Below are 21,007 nucleotides of genomic sequence, written 5' to 3' on the forward strand. Positions count from 1 at the left end.
AGGAGGTGATACACGTGAGCTAAGAAAATCTGACCGGTGAGCACTGGAGAGGAAACTGAATGTGGGCTCACACATTGAATCCTGGAGAAAACGGCAGTTGTCATCATCAGACAGCCAAGGTCACGTTGAGCTGTGTTGGCAGGTCCCTGCCTGTAGAGGCACTGTGCTTGGCTGGATCTGAGGGTGCTTCTCAGCAGGCTTTGATGGAAGCTGTACTTTGTCGCATGTGGACAGGTTAACCTATGTCAATCTGTCAGTACCACTGCAGGCTTTGGATTCACATCCCTAAAACTTCTGTACTCACCAGGGAACGGGGCCCAAGGCCCTCCAGCTGGGATTTGCCATGCTTTGGCATGGGCAGGTCTGTGGGACTTACCCTTCTGCATTCAGAACAGCTTGTGTGTCAGTGGGCATCTGACCTAGCTCCAGTCCCACCTAGAAACATGGGGAGAAGGTCCCTCGTTAGCTTGCTGTCAGGAGTCTTTCAGAGGCTCGCGAGCCGTGCCTGTAAAGGAGTCCTGCTGCTACAGACTGTCTCTTCTTTTTTCCTTCCTAGATTGAGGAGGAGATGCTGGCGTTGCAGAACGAGCGTACCGAACGGATACGAAGCCTGCTGGAGCGTCAAGCTCGCGAGATCGAAGCCTTTGACTCAGAAAGCATGAGGCTAGGTTTTAGTAATATGGTTCTTTCTAATCTCTCCCCCGAGGCGTTCAGCCACAGCTACCCGGGAGCTTCTGGCTGGTCCCACAATCCTACTGGGGGTGCAGGACCTCACTGGGGTCATCCCATGGGTGGCCCACCGCAAGCTTGGGGCCATCCAATGCAAGGTGGACCCCAGCCATGGGGTCACCCCTCGGGGCCCATGCAGGGGGTACCTCGAAGTAGTGCTATAGGGGTCCGCAACAGCCCCCAGGCTCTGAGGCGGACAGCTTCTGGGGGACGGACGGAACAGGGCATGAGCAGGAGCACAAGTGTTACTTCACAAATATCCAATGGTTCACACATGTCTTATACATAACTTAAACAATAACTGAGGGTGGCAATTCCACTGGAGCTGTCTGCCAACAGAAACTGCCTACAGACACCAGCCCAGCAGCCTCCTCAGTGCGGTGCTGACGTGTGGAAGCTGGGTGCACATGGAATATTGTACTCATTTTGTAAAGCATTACGTTTTGTGTTTACTAACTGGGATGTCATAGTATTTGGCTGCAGGGTCTGGGAGGGTTGGTTTTTTGGTTTTATTTTTGTTGTTGTTGGTTTTTGGGGTTTGGGTTTTTTTTACTTTTTGGAGGGGTCTTGGGAGGGCGTCTGAGAAATATATGCAATTAGTCAGAAGAGTTGACTGGTGGTCGTCACACTGACAGGACAGAAGGGCCTCAGACTGCCCTCGTCACACCATCCATAGGAAGTCTGAGGGAGAATGGAGACCTCCTCCCATGTCCATAAATTTCGAACTGTCACCCTGCAAAAACCAGGCGAGCTGCCTTTAAACCAACATCCAGGGGAGGAACAGCTGGATCTTCTGTTCCATTTTTATTTGTCATTAAATTGGATACATTTCTAGGGTATTGCCTCTGCCAAGAGGCATTTTCAAAGACCCATAGGTGAGAAGAGAGGCCAAGAGACACCAGGGCTCAGCAGGGCCCTTCTACCCAAATGCCCGCTCCGTGTTGTGTAAGAAGTGACGTTCTCTCAGAAAGCACTGGTCAGCTTCCTGAGAACTGTGTAGGTAAATCTGTCTGGAGGGAACAGGCTAGAAATGTTTGAAACCGTATTCCTGCTTTGGCACTCCCTGACTGTGCTGCTGGTAGCTCAGACGAGGTTGGGCAGAGGAGCGTAAGTAATGCACTTGTACAGCTAATACTGTGACATCTCATTTTAGCTAAGCATCAGAATAATTCTTGGAGCCCAGTGTAGTCCTTTTTGCTCCATTCAGAAGTGTTTAGACTTTCAGCCAATCAGTCTCAAATGCCAGAGGTATTTTGAAGGATGCCATAGTCACAAAACGCCATTGATCGGGTTTTTCATTATTACACTACATCCACCAATTTATTACCTTTTTGGCTTGTTGCAGTTTCCTGTTTACATGTAGAGTGTAGCCAACTGTTTAAATGTTTAGTTGCCACAGTGTACCAGGAGGAGCTGAGCCAATGACTCTTTCCCAGCTGATGACTAACCCCCAGCACCACTGTAGATCTTGCTGCATGTGAGGCTCCTTTTTATTATTTTCGTTGCTGCAATACTTCACAACTCTTACAGTCCCCTGAGATGCTGTGATACTCGGGCAGCATGTCATGCCACGTGAGGAGACACTACTTCCAGAGGCTCCTTGGAGCTGCTGTACTACTGAAAGGAAGCGAAGGAGGTTGTGAAACCCATACGGTGATAAAGGGGTCAGGGAGTGCATGACTTTGTGGCATCGTGTCATCCCTTAGTGCTGGGAACTGGAACCACTCCCGTGCTCCTGTGCCAGTGCCAGGGTGGTCTAGGGCAGCCAGCACTGTGGGGCTAAGGAAAGAGCAGGTAGACAAAGTCTGGCTTGAGGCAAAGATTTCTGTCTTGGGGACTGACCAGCCAGGGTTCTTTGTAAATGTTTTTCCTTGCACACTAATCATCTTGAAGAAAACACTAGCTGCTAACTCTAGGATTTGCCTTTAATATGTTTATAGGGCTCAAAAGCAAGGTTTTCCGAATGTGTTTGTCCATGTGACATATTTATATAGTAAATAGTGTCTCGCTGCTGTTCAGTACCCAACAGGGCGACGTTCCTTCGTAGCTAAATTAACAGCCACTCCCAGTCCTTAACTCTGCCCCAGTCCAGCGACTCCCACTGGGATTTCTATCATCTTGACATAGCATATCACTCGAATCCAAGATGGAAACTCTACCAAGATAGGTTGGAGCAGCCCCTTAGCAAGGAGCTTTGTAGTACTAGCACCTGGCAGAAGCCCAGGGTGAGGCAGTGGTCCCGTGGAGGTGGCTTTGGTTGCCCCCCCAGGGCAAGTAGTGGCCGTGCATCGTCCTGTCCTTTCCTCTGCTACGTTTTTACGTGGAATTGGATGTTTTGGGGGTCATTCTTTTGCATTGCAGTGTTGTTGAAATGCAGCAAAACTGGATTTGGGAAAGGTTTATCTGTATTTTCCTGGGGTTAGAAAGAAAGCCAAAAATGAAATGAAAGGCCAAAACTGTCCTGGGGTTCCCCCAGTGAGCGTGGAGGGTGTGCCCAGAGCACGGTGCTGACGCAGCATTGGGAAGTTCAGCTCCTCTATCCCAGACAGCAGCAGCGGCAGTGGGGACAGGCTATACCTGCAAGTTCAGTGGGGCTCGTTCTTTTGCTTCTGTTATGGTTTGAATTTGGTCAAAGTCTCTGGCTTAAATTGAGCTATTTGAACAGAGTTCTCTCAGCCCATCTCTTTGTGTGATGTCAAGCATGACTGAATGCTGAGTCCAAACGATGGCTCTCCCATATTGGCTTTTTTTGTATTCAAAAAGAGTTGTGTAGTAACCATTTTTACATGTATACCATGTGCAGACCTGGACTATTCCAACAAGTTAATATTTTAATTAAAATAGTTTGCAAAAACTGATTCAGATCAACTGGTCTAAATGTGTGTGTCCCTGTGTTGTACGTGGGGGAAGGAAAACTGGCCCAAAAGAGGCTGATCTGGAGAGAAAGCACCCCGTTATGCAGCTGTAGCCAGAGGGATCAGGGTCAGGCTGTGCCTCGGAGGGGCGTGAGGAGGCCCTTGGTGTTGAGAATCGTATCTCAGCAGTGTTTCTGAGGTACATGAGCAGCCATGAGCTAGAGAGGCGCAAACACTCTCTGAATCAGTTTGCAAACTCTGTTTTTAAAAGTAAAACCAGTTGCTCCATGTAGGATTCATTGCAGCCATCCCCTCACTTTGGTTTTAACAGTGCTGTCGTCTGTAAATTCTGGGAGCTACTGCAGGACCTCAGCAAAGATGTTCTCTCACATCTTTTATGTTTGTGTTTAACACAGAGGAAACTCTTCTGTTGTGGGCTACTTTGCAAACCTTACTGCAGTATTTTCAAGTCACCAGCTTGACCCCTGGAATCTCATATTCTGTGGTTATTTTTCTCTCTCCTTTGCAAAGACCTAAAGTTCTGATGTAGTTTAGCCCAGAGATGAAAAAGAAAACAATCAGGAGCCAGCATTTTTAGATCTGAATCTCTCTGTTTTGTGTGATTAAAATCAGTGAAAGGGACCACGTTTTTCTTGTGCTCTCTGGTCCCAGGGAGTCAGCAGTCCCCTCTCCCTTCCCCTGTTGAATGTTACGTGCTGTCTTCCTCGCATGCAGCACCGAATTGGAGGCCACAGCTCGGTCTCACCTGCGCTTGCTCCAAGCTTGTGAGCTTCAAAGGAGCTGAAGAACTAAACGTGGTGCGATACTGAGCTTTCCACAGCACCTTCCTTGGCATCGCTCTCTGTCCTTCCCCCAGTCCTCCCCTCCAGAAGAAGGTGCATTGCACACGGGCTGTAACCTGCACAGGGTGCACCCTGCTCCATCCCGGGCTGATGCTGTGTATTAACCCCCAGGGCACAGGGCCTCTTGCCCTCCCGCTCCCACTCCACCCTGCTTACGTGCCATTTCTTGAGAGGCAATAAATTGTATCGTACCACTGTCTACCATTACTCTGTTGAATACGCACATCTCTGGATATATATATATGGTATCTCATTTGTATATATTTATATACTCTGTATGTACGTGTGTGTGGGTATATGTGCACACACACCTCATGCTGTGCATTTTCTGTCAGGGCACGTGGGTTCTGCTGTTCTTTAGCACTCCTGTTCCTGAGCAAAAGCAACCCCTGTGGCAGGGCTCGCGAGGGCGCGTTCATCTGCACGCTGTGCCAGGGCTGGAGGCAGCCAGAGCCCTCTCTTGGTACTGCCCTGCTAATTGCAGCTTGCTTTGTCAGGGGTGCAGGGGGCTGGGTAGCTGCCTCGGGTGTGCTGTAAAGGAGAGAAGAGAGCTCCCAGAGGGTACCAGAAAGTCAGAAGACAGCAGAGGAGAAAACAAGATGGCCTAGCGATAGGAGAGTGAGTGGTTGAGGCACTGTGCTGAGCTGCCGGGGAGGCGGTGAGTGGGCCGGTGAAGTGCTCAGCAGGCTGAGCTCAAGAGTCCCCAGCTGCGTCTCACCACAAAAGATCCCCAGCCTGGCATGGTCTTGGCACGCTGCACAGGCACTATTGGCAGTGCTGAGTTTGAGCCACCGCTGGCTCTCAACACTTGTCTACTTTTGTGTGCCTGTAACAATTAGAGCAGGTTATGTGGAGGATCAAAAGAGAGGGGAAATTGGGAGATCCAAATTGTGTGTGTTTACAGCACGTGTATATGTACACAGACACTTCTGCTTGATTCTTTACTTGGCTTAGGCGAGTGTCTTCTGTTGTGTGACTCTGGTAAGCAAAGGCCAGCCTTGTTCTTCTCCTGGGTGCTTCCTCAGCATTCCTGGTGAATCTTGCCCTGGTCTTTCTCACAGTAGAGGAGCGAGTGGACACCACAAGCTCCTCAAGCTAGGACGACCTTTCTGACCTTCTCGTTTGTCCTCTACCGACCCCGTAGTAGCAAGACAGCTGGCAGTGTGGGGGATAAGTGGTTCTGGCATGTGTCAAGTCATGACTTTTGGTATTTGCCCCCGGGGAGCCCAGCCAGCTCAGCAGGTGCCACCCATGGGCTCTCTTTGTGCTACTGTAGAATTTGGAGGCAATTTCCCCACCCTGTCTCTTTTGGAAGGTCTTGTGTGAGTTTTGTAAGGAAGGCTTGGGTTTGGTTGGGACATCCTTGCCCTTTCACAAGGAGTACTGTTGTCTTTAGCCATGTTCCTGCCTGTGGGACTCTCCCACCCCGGTGCTGGCCGGCATTGAGCCCAAAGCCGGGAGCCAAGGATGGAGGAGTGGTGGATGCCCAGGCCGGGATGCTGGTCTCTCTCCCTCTGCTGTGTTTGTTTCAATTTGCACTTTTACGAGTCCATTGAGACTGAGGCTGATGAGAAATACGTGTGAGGTGCTTTGGATGGTTGTGGGCAGCTGTTTACAGTTTCCCTCCCCCCCAAAAAATCCCAGAAGAGCTGGTAGATTTTAGTGGTTACAGTAAACGTCCCCCGGGGACTGATAGCAGCAGCCAAGCCCTGCTCCTGCTGCACCAGGAGGCTCAGGCAGCTGGGGCCCTGCCCCTCAGCCCAGGCTTTGCTGGGGAAGGAGAGGCCTTGGTCAGCTAGAGAGGGACTTAGTAAATTGGATTTGCCAGCAAACAAGCACCTTAACCCCCGAGCTGTGGGTCTCAATACTTGCACTTCACCTGAAGGCTCCTCTGGGGAAGGCAGTTTGGTAGGTGACCGTTGGCTTTGCGTCCTCAAAACACCCTAAAGCCATGTCCTAGGGTAAAAACCAAACCCACCCCAACATCACTTCCTTCTCTCGTTGCTTTCTCTGAGTGCACACACTGAGTCTGGGAACCAGGAGGGGCGAGTGTTGTCCCTATGGATGTGAACAACCCCGGGGGGGACCTTTTCCCCTCCTCACCCCACCTCGCTCCTGTGGTCCCCTGCCCCGCTCCCTGCCCTCGAGTACGGGTACCTCAGAACATGCACAGTTTGTATTTTCACTGACAATTGGTTTAATTATTGTGAGTGAAAAGCATTGTAATTATCTGTAAATATGTAGTTAACAAATTGACCTAGTTTCTGTATTTTTTAAGTTCTTTTTGTACTGAGATTTCTAGATCCAGCCCGTGCCAGCTCGCGAAGCGCCGCTGCGGCCGCCAGCCCTGGCTGAGCATGCACCCAATCCCCGAGGCTTGTCCGACTGATGCTGTGAGGCATTGTGCTTAGCTCTCGTGCGGCTGAGGGGTGGGAGGGCAGCGGGGGGACCCTCAGCCTCCCAGCCAGGGGCCGCATCTCCTTCCCGCCTGCGTTTTGGTGCGTTGCCAGGCGGTGGCAGCGCGAGGGACGGAGCTGATGCGAGGGGGAGCTTCCAGTTTGCTCTGGGGCTGAATTCAACAGGAACCCAGTGCAGGGTCTTTGCTGCAGTTTAATACCGGCTTATGACTATCTATTTTTTTTCCCCAACCTCTCTGGAAATGATCGGTTTTCCCCCTCTGACTGCTTTTATCTGAAACCTACTGGAGGGGGAAAAAAAGGAGAGAAAAAAGAAAAGACAAAAAAAAAGAGACTTTGGTTGAAGCTCGTTGCCTGCTTTTGGTGCCAGGATCACACATTTCTATGGCAACTCTGAGCTCAGCAGAGTTTAGAAATCAGCACAGGGTTGTTACCGAGCTGAAGGACGTGGCGGCTGCTCTGGCTGCAGCCAACGAGGGCGAGTTTGGGGTGCAGGAGGGTCTCTGGTCCCAGCCCCAGGCAAGGGCTGGCTCTGAAGCGAGGGCTGAGCTCTGTCTGGTGGCAGGAGCGAGGCTGGGAGTGGCGAGGAGCTTTGCTGAGCGTCCCGGGCAGCCGTGAGCAGAGCTGGGTGTCTGGAGGTCACAGTGACGGGAGCTTGTGAGGATTCGAGGCTCAGAGGAGAGGGCACACGTGCGCCTGTGGGTTTGGCTTCTGGCAAGCAAACCACCTGCTTCCTTTCTTCAGCTTTTCTTCCCTCCTAACCCCCCTCTGCAGCTCTTCCCCCTGCTTGCTTGGAACAGGAATATTTTTTACCTGCCTAGAAACAGCTAAAAGATTGGGGGCTGGGGTGGGGGGGGGGGGGTGGGGGGCAGCCCTGATGTAAATAATTAACATTACAAAGTGAAGTGTGTATAACATAAAAGGCTACAGCCCTTTGGTGACTTGTAAATGCTTGAGGAGGTTGTGGTAAGGGGCAGAGGGCCAAGCGACCTGCCTGGGGCTCTGCAGCCACCGCTGCCCCTCCAACCCCCCCCACCCCCGGGTCGGGCAGGGGGGGGACCCACCTTGGCCGTGGGTTGGTGGAGGGGGAGGTAGCATAATGTGTGTGATAAGGGTAGGAGCTGTGTGAGGTGTGTATAGTGTATATTTTTTACAAATAGCTTGCTTGTATTGTGAAGATTTTAAAAGACAAACTTGAGAAATCTAGCCTAACTATTAACACAAGTTTAACATCAGTTACCCCACTGGGTTCAGAGCCTCTTGAATGTATATTCCTTTTTGTAACCTAAATGACCTATTCTTCTACCAGTCAGCCAGACATCCTATTTATATTTTTAATTTTATATGTTACTTTCCATTCGTTTTCATTATTTCCAGCATGTTTCTGGGTTTGGGGGGGGGTGGGGTTTCTGTTTTGTTTTGTTTTCTTTGCTTGGGGGTTTGGTTTTGTTTCTTTTTTCTTTCACACGAGCATTGTGTGAAGTCAAGGAAATGTTAACTCAAACCTGGTATTTTCCAACCTGTTGCCCCCCCCCTTCCCCTTCCTCTCCTCCACCCCTTTGTGGTTGTGGTTTTGGGTTTGTTTTTCCTTTCTTCTGCCAGCAGTTTGGGATTTTCTGGGCTGGGATGCAGCGGGGGGGAGGAGGGGATGGTTATTTTCCATTTGCAGCTTCTGTGCAAATGTCAGGTCTTTTGCCAGTCCCACTGAAAAACAACAAAAACACACAAAAAAACCACCCCAACAACAAATCAAATGTAAAAGCTTCACTTGCTGGTTGCTTTGGGAAACAAAGAAATAAATAAAACAAAAATGTAACCTTATGAGTGTGAGGGAGCCCAGGGCAGGAGGAGGGGAAGGGCACACCTGTACCACACAGCTCCAGCTTTGGCTGCGAGACCAAAGCTTTGGTGGCCACAGCCCCCCACCCCGCACCAGCCTTGGGCTCAAACATGAGAGCTGCCCGTTGTGACAGCAAAGCTGTTGCTGCTTTTCCTCTCCTCCTCCTCCTCCTCCTCCTCCTCTCCCCCTCCCGCAGGAGGTCCAGCTCACCCTCAAGAGCTCTCCCAGCGCGGTGGGCGCTGCTGCGGCGGTGCCCAGGCGGGTTCGGGGGAAGGGCCTCGGCCCCGGGTCGTGCTGCAGAGCCGTAGGTAGAGATAAATAATCATAACAATTAAATGAATAAAAACCACACACATATCTGCTGTTTTACTATGAACACTGGTCTGAGGTGATGGGCCGCGAAGGATTGAACCAGGGGAATTGAAACTCCTTCCTGCTTCCATGTCTGGTAGCACCAGCTGGTATGAGTGAATCTACAGGTGTGCGTTTTCCTTCTGGTAGAAAATGCCACGAGCACTAACTGGTAAGGCTTAATGTACAGTATATTGTCAGTATTCTGGTATTCTTCTGGTTCAACATACATTATAGCTCATATATAACCTGTATTAATTGTATAGATTGTGCATTTAAAGCTGTTACCGAGTTGTCAGAAAAAAAAAGAGAAGAAAAAAAAAAAACCAAACCATAAGGTCATATGTAATATTTTGTTTGTAAGTATCCTTTGTATCATAGCAAAGGAAATGTTAAAAAATCAACTGTAATAAAGTAATTTTAGTACACGGAGTGTCTGCCTGCCTGCCTGAGCCCTGGGCCCCGCTACCGCGTGTAGGACCGCTGCCAGGTGAAAAGGGGGGGCTCGGCCGCGGGACCCCCTCCCCTGCGGGGCCGCGCCGGCCCCTTCCCCCGCTCCTCGGCCCCCAGGAACTCGGCCATGGCCCTGAAGTACTCCAGCACGGCCTCGTGGCCCCAGCAGGGGAAGCCGCAGTGGCCCCCACGCCGCGTGAGCAGCAGGAAGAAGTAGGGGCTGCTGCGGAAGAGCTCGAGGGGCAGCGAGCGCCGCGCCGGGCCGCGGACGGGGTCGTCGGCGCTGCAGAGGCACAGCACCGGCACGGCCGCCTCGTCCGCGTCGCGCAGCGGCTCGTTGCGCTCCCAGTAGGTCTCCCAGGTGATGGGGCAGCTCTTGGTCCTGCAGAAGAGCGTTTCCTCCAGCTCCCGCAGCGAGCGGCTGCCCAGCAGCCTGTCCACATCCACCGCCTCGGCCAGAGCCCCCGCGTACCTGCAGGGAGAGGGGGAGGCTGCTGGGGGACACGGGGATGGGGTTTTGCAGGGGCCCACCGTGGGCTGAGGGGTCGGGAGGATGCTGCTGGCTCAAACACCCACCCTAAGCAGCTGGAGGGGGGTGCTCTGCAGCCAGGGCCATGCACACAGGGTGTGGGGATGGCCTCCTCTCCCACTTCCCCAGAGCTAGTTTGGGGAGTGGGGGTCCCATCCCAGCCCCTTGCTGGGGATGTTTGAGGGGGGAAATGTCCCCGGGGATGGTGAGAGGAGGGGGTCCCCCACAGTGCAGCCTGTGCCAGCCTGGTTACCATGGCAACAGAGGCAGCAGCACTCTCTTCTGTTGCCGTGACAGCAGCACTTGCAATGCAGAGCAGGGAGCGGAGTGAAGACCCTGCTGCCCACCCCCAGCCCCTGGCCAACAGAACACATCCCCCACACACTCCCCCCCCAAGTCCCTGCCTGCATCTACCTGGGCTTTGCTCAGCTTGGCTCCTGTTTGCCATTTAGCAGCACTTGTTTGGCCCTCATTTTCCCACCACTGGGGCCCCTTTCTGTGCCCTCCCCCCTTACCAAGGTCTCGGCACAGCCCAGACCCAGAGAGGTGTCACTTGCTCAAGGCCTTGGCAAAGGGTGTTGCTCTCCCTCCCCAGAGAGGCCATGTTGGACACCAGGGACCCAGAGCCCCCTGCCCAGGGCCATGGCCACTCCCCCCACAGTGCACACATCCTGCCTCGGGTGTTGGGGTTGAGCACAGCTCAGGGGCTTTGCCACGCTCCCAGGGCTGCTGGCCGAGCTGACAGATCTCGTGGCTGGGGGTGATCCCCAAGATGCTGCCACAGCCCCAGCCGGGCCAGGGAGCATGTGGTGGCCAAGCTGCCCCCACGGCCAAACAGCTCGAGGCTGGTGGTTCATTAACCAGTGTGTTTTGCTGCTCTCAGCACCTCTGTCTCCACACAGGAGCTCCTGTTGCCTGCAGCAGTACCCGTGGTACGTACCCAGGGCTGGCCAAGGCGCTCCCAGGACACCCCCCCACCTCCCCAACCCAAGGGACCCCACTGACCTGCTGAGTCCTCGCTTGAGGTGCAGGAGCAGCGGCCACTCGTACAGCCAGGGCATCCCGGCCTCGAACCAGTCCCGGCCGCGGAAGATGGGGGAGAGGCAGGCGGCGGCGGCCAGGCGGCTGGAGGAGCCGCTCTCCCCCAGGTAGGCGAGCAGCAGCCCCGAGCCCGAGCCCTCGCTGGCAGCCAGCAGCGCCGCGCCAGGCTGCCGGCACCGCAGGTACGCCAGCGCTTCCCGCAGGTCCGCGGGATCCCCGAAGGGCTGCAGCCGGGGGGTGGTGAGGGGGCAGCCGTTGTGGCCCCGCCGGTTGAAGATGACGGGGGCGAAGCCGCGCTCCAGCGCCCGCAGCCCCAGCTGCAGCAGCCCCCCCGTTACCTTCCCGGCAGCGTTGGGGATGAGGAGCAGCACTGGGCTGGGCGTCCCCCCGGTGCCACTGCCGCCCGCAGCCCCCCACGGCCGCATCAGCCAGTCCAGGGCCACCAGCCCCGCGTCGGGCAGCTGCAGGAGCTCCCGGGACATGGCCAGCTGCGGCTGAGGCAGCTGCAGGAGCTGCTGCAGCATCTGGAGCCAGGGCCAGCATGGCCATGGCCAGTGGCCCCCCCACAGCACCGCCGACCGCCCCAAGCTGCGCACCAGGTGCTGGGCCAGCGCCGAGGGCTTGCACAGCAGCCGGCAGCGCCCTGAGCTGTCCTCAGCCATGAAGGGGATCCCCTCCTCTTCCTCCTCCTCCTTCCCTTCGCAATCCCCAGGCCCCTCCAGCCTCCCTGCCCAAAGGCACCAGGCCAGGAGGCCCAGGGCAAAGAGCACCGCGGCAGCAGCCACCAAACCTTCAGTGGACACCATGGGGACCGCGACAGCCTCAGGTAGCAGTGCACAGCAGGTTCCAGAGCGGTGTCGGGGCCGTGCTGGGGAAGCCCTGCCCCGGGGCTGGGCTGGGCCAGCGCTGGGGCCGTGCTGGGAATGGCGTGACCAACCGCCAGCCAGGGCCAAGGGAACTGGGTGAAACGGGAAGGACACGCAGCTGAGCCCTGCCTGGCACTGGGGAGGGGGGTGAAACCCCTGCAGCCGCAGCTCCGGAGTGACAGGAGCTGCCCTCGCCAGGGGCCCGTGCAATGCTCACACCTTTATTGATACAAATGTACAAGGACACATCTTACAGTAGGGAGCGCGGCCCCGGCGTGGGGGCAGGACGCCCGGGGAGGGGGGGTCCCGTGGGCGCCCCGGTCCAGTGTAACGCTGCAGGCGGCCCTGGGGGTACCGGCCGCCCAGTGAGGAGGGGGCTTTGTGGGGGGGTGGGGAGTACACGGCCACCACCGCCACGGACAGCTACACAGGCTCTGTACAGGATAAGTTAGGCGCGTGCCGCGGGCCGGGCTGCGCGGGGGCGGGCAGGGGGCTGTACAGGGGGACGCAGGCACCTACCCCGCAGGCTGAGCACCAGCTCCTCGGTGGCACGGGGCAGGGGGAGGTGGGATCACCCCACACCACAGGCTCCCCCTGGACTAAAGGCCACTTGCAGCCACGCTCAATCCCAGGTGCTGGCTGCTGCCGGATGGGAGGGAGAGTGGGAGAGCGCGGGGGGCTGGGGGTGCCGGGGGGGAACACGGCTCTCACTGCTTCTTCTCGCGGGTGGTGATGGTGACCAGCTGCTTGGCGGCCTTGGCGATGTCGTAGGCACACTGGATGACCTGCTGGGTCAGGAGCTGGTAGTCCACGGCGGCGCCCGGCTCGGGGGGCACGGTCTTACGGCACTCGCTCTGCAGGCGGTAGGCGCTGGCGTTGAGCAGCCGCAGCGAGCTCCGCACCGTCTCCAGTGCCGGCTTCTGCAGGGAAGCGAAGAAAAGCAGCGGCAGGACTCGTGTCAGGGGAGCTGACAGTGGCTGGTGGGGACTTGCCTGATCCCTGGGACATCTCTTCCCTCCTACCTTGGGGAAGAGCGATGCCATCTCTGTCACAGCCGAGTGGATCTTCTCGGAGCATGGCACAAAGCTGGGGGCGAGCAGAGGGGTGAGCGCTGGAGGGCTGATGGCTCCCGCCCACAGTGGTGGCAGGGAACACAGCCCTGGGGAGCAGAGGGGTGCAGAGGGACCCTGTGCCCGTGCCCCAGCCCTACCTGTCGTGCTTGGACTCCTGTGCCGCCCGCAGCAGCTCCTGGATGTTCTTGGTGACCTGCTCAGTTTTGAGGATGACGTCCTCCGTGCTGGGCAGCCCGGGGTCCAGCTCCCCATCCAGCAGGTCCAGCTCATGGGGGAAGTCCTCGTCCTTGCTCAGCTCCACAAAACGCTTCCCCTCCATGCTGTGGGGACCAACCAAGCCCCTCAGGTCAGCGCCAGCCCCGTGTCCCCAGCACAGCCCCCAGCCCCGTGACTCACCTGATCAGGACCTCACTCGCCTGCGTGTTGTCGTAGTCGCTGTCGGTGCCGCTGCCGTGCCGGTCCAGCTTGCTCTGCAGGGGAGAGGAGAAGCATCAGACCCTGTCCAGCCCCCCCCCCACGAAGGGCCAGGGTACCCCCACCCCAGGAGCTGCCTTGCCCTGGTACATCACCATGTGCCGGGCACCGTCGGGTGGGCAGGAGAGCAGCGGGGACGATGGGGGAAAGGGCACCGAGGAGGCAGATGGACCTTTCCGGATCTGGCGGGGAAAGAGGGGGGAAGCCAATGCTGAGTGGGGCACAGAAGGGTCAGGAGCTGATCCCGGTGACGTGCCAGGGAGGATGAGCACATGGCTGCCCTGCATGCAGGAACATCCCGTGGCCACCATCCCCCAGGGGGTCCCCAGCTTGACCCAGAGGGTGCAGGGTGACGAGGGGAGGATGGGACATCCCAGATGCCACGTCCCAGGAGGGTGATGGCCACCACATCCCATGCAGGAGCCGCCCCCGCCGCGGCCCCCTTACCCGGTACACGCTGGCCGGGATGTGCATGGAGTACAGAGCCTCGTCCTCCACCTCCTGGTGACACACAAAAGGTTATGTCCCTACTGGGACAGGACTCAGCACCCTGGAGGTGGGTGGGAGTGGGGAACCACTGCACCCCCAAACCCCATCCCCCCCTCCCATCCCAGCCCAGCACACTCACGCCGGCACCGAAGGGCTGCAGCCGCGTCACCAGCTCCTCCACCGGCTGCCCGAAGGGTTTCAGCGCTGAGCCCGGCTCGTACATGGAGAAGGCCTGGCGGTCCCGGCGGTGCGGGGGGGCCGTGCCCGGGGGGTGCCCGTGCTCTGCCCGCTCGCTGGGGGCCGGCACGGGATGGGCCGGACCCGTCTGCTGCCGGATCTGCGTGTTCTCCGTCTGCAGCTTATGGATCTGCAGCCAGGGCAGGGGGAGGTATCGGTGAGGAGGGGGAGAGATGCTGGTGGGGGGGGGGAAGGTCCCGCCAGTCCCACACCCACCTCACGCTGCAGCCGGCGCAGCTCGTCGCTCAGGCTGTTGTTCACCTTCATCAGCTGCTGCACCTTGGCCTCGGAGGCAGCCAGAGCCTTCTTCACCTCCAGGTACTCCTGCAGCGTGATGGGGCCGTCCGAGAGGTCGGAGGAGTCCATGCTCTGTGGGGAGAGGGGCTCAGGGCCGGGATCCCAGGCTGGGAGGGCGTGTGGAGCGGGGGGTGGCGGGGCTCACCCTGGCACGGTTGTTGCGGGAAGCGTTGCGCAGCAGCTCCTGGTCCGTGTCCTCGTCAGAGGCAACGCTGTCGTAGTCGTGCTGGTCGTCCAGGTCACTCTGGCTCCGCAGCGAGTAGTCGAGTGCGTCTGGGGGAGGGCAGGGGCTGCTGAGCACAGGGCAGGGGAGGATGCTCAGGAACCCCACCCGCCTCATTGCCCCCGATCCCTCACCTGTGGGGCTCAGCAGACTCTTCCCTTGCTGCCGGCGCTTGGCTTCCCCGAGGATGTCGATGAGCAAAGTGGCAAACTCCCTGGCATTGAACCTGGCCAGCTTCTGCCGACCCTGGGGGGAAGGAGGTGGGGGGAAGGGGGATGAGCAAGGGTCTGGGTGCAAGGTGGGGGGTGTAGGGCCTGGGGTGGGGGCAGGACACTCACCTGGTTGCGTGTGGCCGAGTATTCAGGGTTGACAGGGAGGAAGGGGACGGCGCTGCGCTCTGTCACCAGCGTGCTGTGGTTCTGAGTCGTCAGCCACACTGGGGACAGGCATCCAGTGTCAGATCCCCGGGGGGCTGCAGGGGCTGGACCCCCCCGGAGCGAGCAGGGGCTGCAGGGCCTGGGGCCGGCAGCACAGCCAGCGGGACGCAGGCGCAGGCACGGGGCCAACCTGACAGGGCTGGGAGCGGAGCCCAGCCGGGCTAACGGGAACGGCCTCTCTCATCTGCCCCGCAGGGCTGCGGACCCCTCCTGCCCCCCCAGCAGGGACCCCCATCTCCTGACCCTTGGGGACACAGCACTGCACCTCTCCACGCAGCAGGAAGAGCGTTTGTTGTGCCTGTCAGTGCCCACCCCCTCGATACGGGGCGGCCCCAATCCCACCACCCCCCAGCTCAAGGGCACCCCTCCAGGCTGAGGCGCCATTCCCGGGGGGGTCCCAGCACCCACCTCCGGCAGCACCCAGCCCCAGCACCCAGCGCTGGCCCCTCGCTCTGCGAAGTCCTCCCTCCCGGCCGGAGGAATGAGGAAGGAGGGGCCTGCAGTCCCGGCGGAGGATCCAGAGCAGGGGGAGTGCCGGGCTCAGCGCGGCCCTGCTGGCTGCTCCTCCCCCAGCCCCAGCCCAGGGGCTGCTCCCCTGCCCCACGCTCACCCGCGTCATTCTCCCGCCGATCCACCTCATCGTACACATCCATGGCCAGCTCCTCGAAGAGGCGGTTGCTAAGCTGCAGTAGGATGGGGGATGGTGTCAGGGCGGGGTGGGGGGAGCAGCCAGGACCACCCCCAGCCCTGTCCCAGCCTCTACTCACCGCCTGCAGCTTCTTCTTGGCTGCTTTGGCCAGCTCCGAGAGGTCCAGGCTGGGGGGTGGAAGGAGAGGGGGAGACACAAAGCAGGTGGGTTATTCCTGCCCCATCCCCACCAAAACAGTCCCCAGCTGCACCCCACCAGGACAGGGACCACCCCCCCTGGGCATGGGGGGCTTCACCGACCAGGGCTGTCAGGCAGGCACAGGGAGACGAGGTGGCAGAGGGTGATGGGACCCCCCTCCCCAAGTGCCCCCCGGGTGCGAGGCTGGGCCAGGAGGCCGGGGCTGCAGGGGGTGCCCATGCCAGCGGCACGGGGGTCCCCCAGAGCCGAGCAGACAATACCTCTGTGCCATGCACTTTGGGCGCACCCTGCGCTCCGGAGAAGGCAGCGGAGGGAAGAACAGGATAGAGGCGGCTGTTAAACACGCGGCACGCAGACCACCCCCCTCCCACCCTGCCCCCACCCCCGGGGATGCTCCAGCAGAGGTCACGGGGAGGTGACCAGGGTCCCTCCACCCAGAGGGGGACAACACAGGACAGGGCAGCAGGGCCACGGGCGCAGGGCACTCACCTGTCAGCCATCTGTGGGATGATGTAGTGCCCGTTCTTGTGGTCTGTGCAAAGAGAGGGGCGGTGAGCAGGACCCCGGGCACCGCCCAGGGCTGAGCAGCCCCCTGGGGACCCCCGCACTCACCCGGCTTCCTGCCGCAGAGGTAGAAGGCCAGGCGGTCCGTCAGCTCGTACTGGCACTCCACCAGCCGCTCCGCCAGCTCGTGCTGGGCTGCCTGCCTGTGGGACAACAGGCAAGAGTGATGCCTACCCTAAAGGAGGGGGTGCAGGCAGAGTGACGCCCCCCTTCCCCACCCTCACCTGGCATAGTCAATGGGGGTCCTGCCATTCACGTCAGGTGCCCCGGGGTCGGCGCCGTACACCACCAGCAGCTCTGCCTGCAGGATCTGCCCGGCCTTGGCGGCCACGTGCAGCGGCGTCGTGCCCTTCTCCTGTGGGCACGGGCAGCCTCAGCCTCGCTGCCTGGCCACGGGACACGTTGCCCCGAGTCCCATCCCCAGGGATCCCCGGCCCCACCAGCGCTCACCGGGTGGAAGAAGTTGGCCTGGGCGCCCAGTGAGAGCAGGCGCAGGCAGGTCTCCAGGTTGCCCGTCCGCACGCTCGAGTGCAGTTGCTGCAGAGGACACAGGGGGTAAGGGGGGAGGAATCCGGCCCCACCGCCGAGGGTGGGGGGATCTCTGCACCCCCACACCACAGCTCACCTTGCTGAGGTCCTTGGCCGTGACACCGTCGTCATCCCGGCAGGGCAGCTTGTGGACAAAGGCCAGCATCTGGTACTTGGCACGGATGAACTCGGACTTGGTGGGGCTGGAGTAGGGGTGGCAGGTTATAGGGTGAGGGAGGGGTGCTTGGTTGGCACAGACTCCCCTCCCCACGGCACACAGTGGGCACTTACTGCACTTTGTCCTGGGGATTCGCCTTCCGCCGCCCGCTCTGCACCTGGGCTGGGTCCAGCAGCGAGTGCTCCCAGATGGAGTTGGCGCCGTTGCTCGCCAAGGTGTGCACCATCTGCAGGGAGAGATAGGGCCCAGTGGGCACGAGGCAGCCCTGTGTGTGTCCCCCCGCCGTGTCCCCACGGGGCTGGCACCCACCTGGAGCAGGGTGGCAGGCCAGGGGCTGTGGCGCAGGTGCTTGACGATGGAGATGTGGCGGCCCAGGCTGCGGTGCACGCTGCAGCACTCGTCACAGATGAGCACCCCGCGGTTGATGGAGGCCCAGCCGGGGTCTGCAGGGCGGCAGGGGGGTGTCACCAGGTGCCCCTGCCACCAAGGACCCCTCCCCATGCAGCCCTCTGCCCATCCACCCCGCTGCTGCTGGTGGGGGGATGTGTGGGGAGATGTGTTGCCAGAGAGACCGTTTCCCCAGCGACAAGGGGGAAACCCACAGGTTTCCCGTAGCAACCAGGCCCCAGCCAAAAGCAGGGGGCAGGGTTTGCCTCCCCCCATTAGGGGGGTGGCCCGTGCCAGGGTTGATGCCAGCCCTATGGCAGCACACCCCACCACAGCCTCTCTGACTCGCTGCAGCACCCGCTGAGGCCGTGCACCCCCTGAGCCCACAGCCAGGCATTTGGGGGAGGTCTGGGCAGGGGGCACCATGCACAGCGATGGATGGGCACCCCCAGCCGTGGTGGTCACTGTCTCTGCAGCCTGGGCAGCCCAGCCCAGCCCCACAGGGCAGCCTGGCTCTCAGGGCAGGTTATGTGACCTCCCACACACACACTGCTGTGCCCCCCCCACGCCGGCTGCTGGCCCCGGGCAGCCAGACTGGAGCCCTTTGTGTCCCCGCTGGGAACAAAGGGCCATTTGAGACGCTGCACCGGCCCTGCACTGGCACCAGCCCCGGCACCCGTGGGGGCCCCACTCCCAGCCCAATCCCAGCTCCCCACACCCCAAAAACGGCTCCCAGGGCTGGCCCGGGGTGGGGGTCCATCCCACTGCTGGGGACACAGCTGCCAGGGGCAGCACTGCTGGTGGGATCTGGGGACACTCCCCCCGTCTCACCAGGTCACAGCCCCCGGGCTCACACACAGCCAGGCTCAGAGTGCGATGGTGAACGTCCCAGGGTGGCCCCTCTGTGGGGAGGGAGCTCTGCCAGCCTCTGCCCGGCCCCACTGCCCCTTGCTCCAATTCCCTGCCCCATGGGAGGGAGCGGGGAGCAGTGACGGCCCACAGGGCGTGACGGTGGTCCCACGACCCGCAGAGGAAGGCAGGCAGGCGGCTTCCTTCCTGCCCACAGGGTCCTGGATCCCTCTCCAAGCCTCCCCCTGCAGAGCCCTGGGGACACCGTTTTTGGGGGGGACATCCCCTCCTATAGCAGCTCAGTGCCCCAGGGCCGAGAAGGGGTGCCTGAGGGGAGCAGCAGCAGCCCCCCCTGCCTGGTAGCCCCCCCAGCCTGGCAGCCCTGTGCACGCAGATGGCAGAGCCTTGGCAGGCGGCACGGCGGCATCTGCGCCTTCGCGCCCGCTGCCCACGGGCGCTGCCGGGAACAGGATGCTCGCTACGGGGGGAGCTGGATGGGGAGGCTGCCCGTGGGCCTCACAACCAGGTGGTACCCCAGGGGCAGCCCCCGTTCCCACTGCAGGGGGCTACTGGGATGTGGGCGCATCGCAGCAGCTCAGGGAGCGCTGCCACGGGACACCCCACACCCCGGGAGGATCCTGGCGCCTGAGAGAGCTCCTGGCCCTTCTATCCCTGCAGCGGGAGGCAGGTGGATGCCAGCACCCCCAGCGCTGGTGAGGGGAGGGCCGGGGCCGGTTGGCATCCCCACACAGCACCAGTGCAGCAGGATTCGGCCAAGGGAGCTTGGGCAGAGGGCCCAGGACACCCCACCACGCAGGGCGGGCAGCGCATCCCCGGCAGTAGGAAGCGGCCTCTGGACTTTATAACTCATTTCCTCACATGCTCGACGGGCTTAGATAAGAGATTGGAAAAAACCGGTTTCCATTTCCACCCCCATCCCCGGCCCCGGGAGGGAGCGTCGGCACCTCCCCGGGTCCCCCCCCACGCCCCAGCCCCGGGGAGCCCCGCGCCCACGCGTGCCGCCGCGCCCCCTGGCAGGATGCGGCCGCTGGCGCGTGGCCGGGTGATTTCGGCACAGCCCCGTCCCGCGGGCAGCCCTCCGGGGCCGGCGCCGAGCGGAGCCTCCGCTCGCAGCCGCCTTCATTCATCGCCGCGGGGCCACCCGCGCTGGCCGTGGGCGGGGTTTGGGGGATCCAGCCCCTACCGTGGGCAGGATTTGCGGGTTTAACCCCACCGCAACATCCTCCACCTCCCCCACCACCACCCCCCTCCGTGGGCTCGGGGGCTGCGGGCACCGGCGCCGCCGGGGATGCGAATGGTCTTGCCCGGGCTCGGGCTCAGGCTGCGGCTTGCAGCGCGGCCCTGGCCCGGCTCAGCCCGCCCGCGATCCGGCGGCCGTGGGTGCTGCCCGCGGGGCTGCGGGAGGGTGTTGTCGCGTGTCCCCTCCCCACCACCACCACCACAGCCCATCATCTGTAGTGCCGCTGGCACCGCCCGGCACGTCCCCGGCAGCCCCCACACCCAGCCAGGGCTGCCAAAGGCGGTGCGTGGGGCTGGGGGACGGTGGGTGCAGTAGGGGCGCGGTGAGCAGGGCACGGGGAGGGGGGTATTGGGGTCACTCTTGGGGTGTACTGGGGAATTTTGGGGAGGGGTAAGTGGGTGCCCTAAAGGGGTCCAGAGGCCTCACCAGGGCGTTGCACGGGGGGCACATGAGAGGGTTCCTGGGGTGCTGAGCAGGGGATTCGGGGGGGTTCCTGGGGCACGGGGTGTGCAGGGGACTCACTGGAGGGGTCTGGGGGCACCCGGGGGGTGCAAAGGGACCTCGTTGTGGGGTGTTGAAGGATACACAAAAGGGCTCCCTGGAAGCAAAGTGGGGGTAAGCACCACGGGGTGCAGAGGGAGCGCACAGGGGAGCTGGGGACATACTGGAATGCACCAGGGGGCACCGGGGGTATAGAGGGGGCTCACGGGGGGCTGGGGACGTACCAGTGGGCACCAGCAACGTACTGGGGTCACCACGGACTGCTGTGGGTGTACCGGGGAGCACGCCGGGGGTCACACAAGGGGCTCACGGGGGGCTCCTGGAACCGCACCGGACGAGCTCCGGGCCAGGCTCCGGGGGGGGGCTGCAGGAGGTGCGAGGGGGCCCGCGGCGGGGGGATGGAGGGGTGCAGGGGGGCTGGGGCGCAGCGGGGCCGTCCCGGGGGGTGCGGGGCCGGTGCCGGGGGTCGGCCCTTACCTGGGGCACTGCAGTCGGCGCACACCTCCGCCCGCGGAGCCTTCCGGGACATCCTCAGCGGCGAGGCGGGCCCGGGCCCGGGCCTCTGCGCCAGCGTGGGGCGGCGGCGGCGGCGCCCCGGGCCCGCCGGGGTGGGAGGGCTGGGGGAGGGAAGGCGGGGAAGGGGCCGGTGGCGGGGAGGGGGGCGGCGGGGGGCCCGGGGCCGCGGCGCGCCGGGGGCTGCCGGCTGCTCCCAGCGCCC

At 60.7% G+C, this 21,007-nt stretch overlaps 3 protein-coding genes across 4 annotated transcripts in view; 1 reads left to right on the forward strand and 2 right to left on the reverse strand.

Moving 5' to 3' along the window:
- Positions 1 to 9,459, forward strand: part of TAOK1 (TAO kinase 1) — a 70,789-nt gene extending 61,330 nt beyond the window's left edge. Inside the window, exon 20 of the mRNA XM_062012504.1 lies at positions 557 to 9,459. Within this exon, the coding sequence (XP_061868488.1) occupies positions 557 to 1,018 (462 nt within the window). The 3' untranslated portion in view covers positions 1,019 to 9,459. The remainder of the gene's footprint in view (positions 1 to 556) is intronic.
- Positions 8,315 to 12,001, reverse strand: ABHD15 (abhydrolase domain containing 15). The gene is made up of 2 exons (XM_062012507.1): positions 11,043 to 12,001; positions 8,315 to 9,980 (listed from the first exon to the last, which is right to left on the reverse strand). Exons 1-2 carry the CDS (start codon positions 11,882 to 11,884, stop codon positions 9,521 to 9,523), a joined length of 1,302 nt encoding a protein of 433 aa, XP_061868491.1. The 5' UTR covers positions 11,885 to 12,001; the 3' UTR covers positions 8,315 to 9,520.
- A 145-nt stretch (positions 12,002 to 12,146) lies between these two features.
- On the reverse strand, positions 12,147 to 21,003 carry GIT1 (GIT ArfGAP 1). Of its 2 annotated transcripts, XM_062012505.1 has the most exons (21): positions 20,767 to 21,003; positions 17,601 to 17,734; positions 17,405 to 17,517; positions 17,211 to 17,316; positions 17,036 to 17,122; positions 16,810 to 16,940; positions 16,634 to 16,728; positions 16,511 to 16,553; positions 15,942 to 15,990; positions 15,785 to 15,857; positions 15,076 to 15,173; positions 14,872 to 14,983; positions 14,660 to 14,787; positions 14,434 to 14,586; positions 14,120 to 14,347; positions 13,939 to 13,992; positions 13,587 to 13,673; positions 13,414 to 13,487; positions 13,155 to 13,337; positions 12,967 to 13,030; positions 12,148 to 12,864 (listed from the first exon to the last, which is right to left on the reverse strand). In XM_062012505.1, exons 1-21 carry the CDS (start codon positions 20,816 to 20,818, stop codon positions 12,652 to 12,654), a joined length of 2,277 nt encoding a protein of 758 aa, XP_061868489.1. In that variant the 5' UTR covers positions 20,819 to 21,003; the 3' UTR covers positions 12,148 to 12,651. The 2 variants fall into 2 exon arrangements, with proteins under 2 accessions (XP_061868490.1, XP_061868489.1); XM_062012506.1 differs by lacking the exon at positions 13,939 to 13,992 and having other exon boundaries at positions 12,147 to 12,864.
- Positions 21,004 to 21,007: the final 4 nt, after the last annotated feature.

The sequence above is a fragment of the Colius striatus genome, chromosome 20 (genome assembly GCF_028858725.1).
Source record: "Colius striatus isolate bColStr4 chromosome 20, bColStr4.1.hap1, whole genome shotgun sequence".
In the NCBI taxonomy this organism is placed as follows: Eukaryota; Metazoa; Chordata; class Aves; order Coliiformes; family Coliidae; genus Colius; species Colius striatus.

Coding starts and splice junctions, on each gene's coding strand:
- ABHD15 (XM_062012507.1), bottom strand. CDS start 11,884: ATGGTGTCCACTGAAGGTTTGGTGGCTGCTGCCGCGGTGCTCTTTGCC. Junction 9,981..11,042: donor CTCAAGCGAGGACTCAGCAG/GTCAGTGGGGTC, acceptor CTCTCCCTGCAG/GTACGCGGGGGCTCTGGCCG.
- GIT1 (XM_062012505.1), bottom strand. CDS start 20,818: ATGTCCCGGAAGGCTCCGCGGGCGGAGGTGTGCGCCGACTGCAGTGCC. Junction 14,788..14,871: donor GAGTCTGCTGAGCCCCACAG/GTGAGGGATCGG, acceptor GCCCTCCCCCAG/ACGCACTCGACTACTCGCTG. Junction 12,865..12,966: donor TGGCATCGCTCTTCCCCAAG/GTAGGAGGGAAG, acceptor GCTTCCCTGCAG/AAGCCGGCACTGGAGACGGT.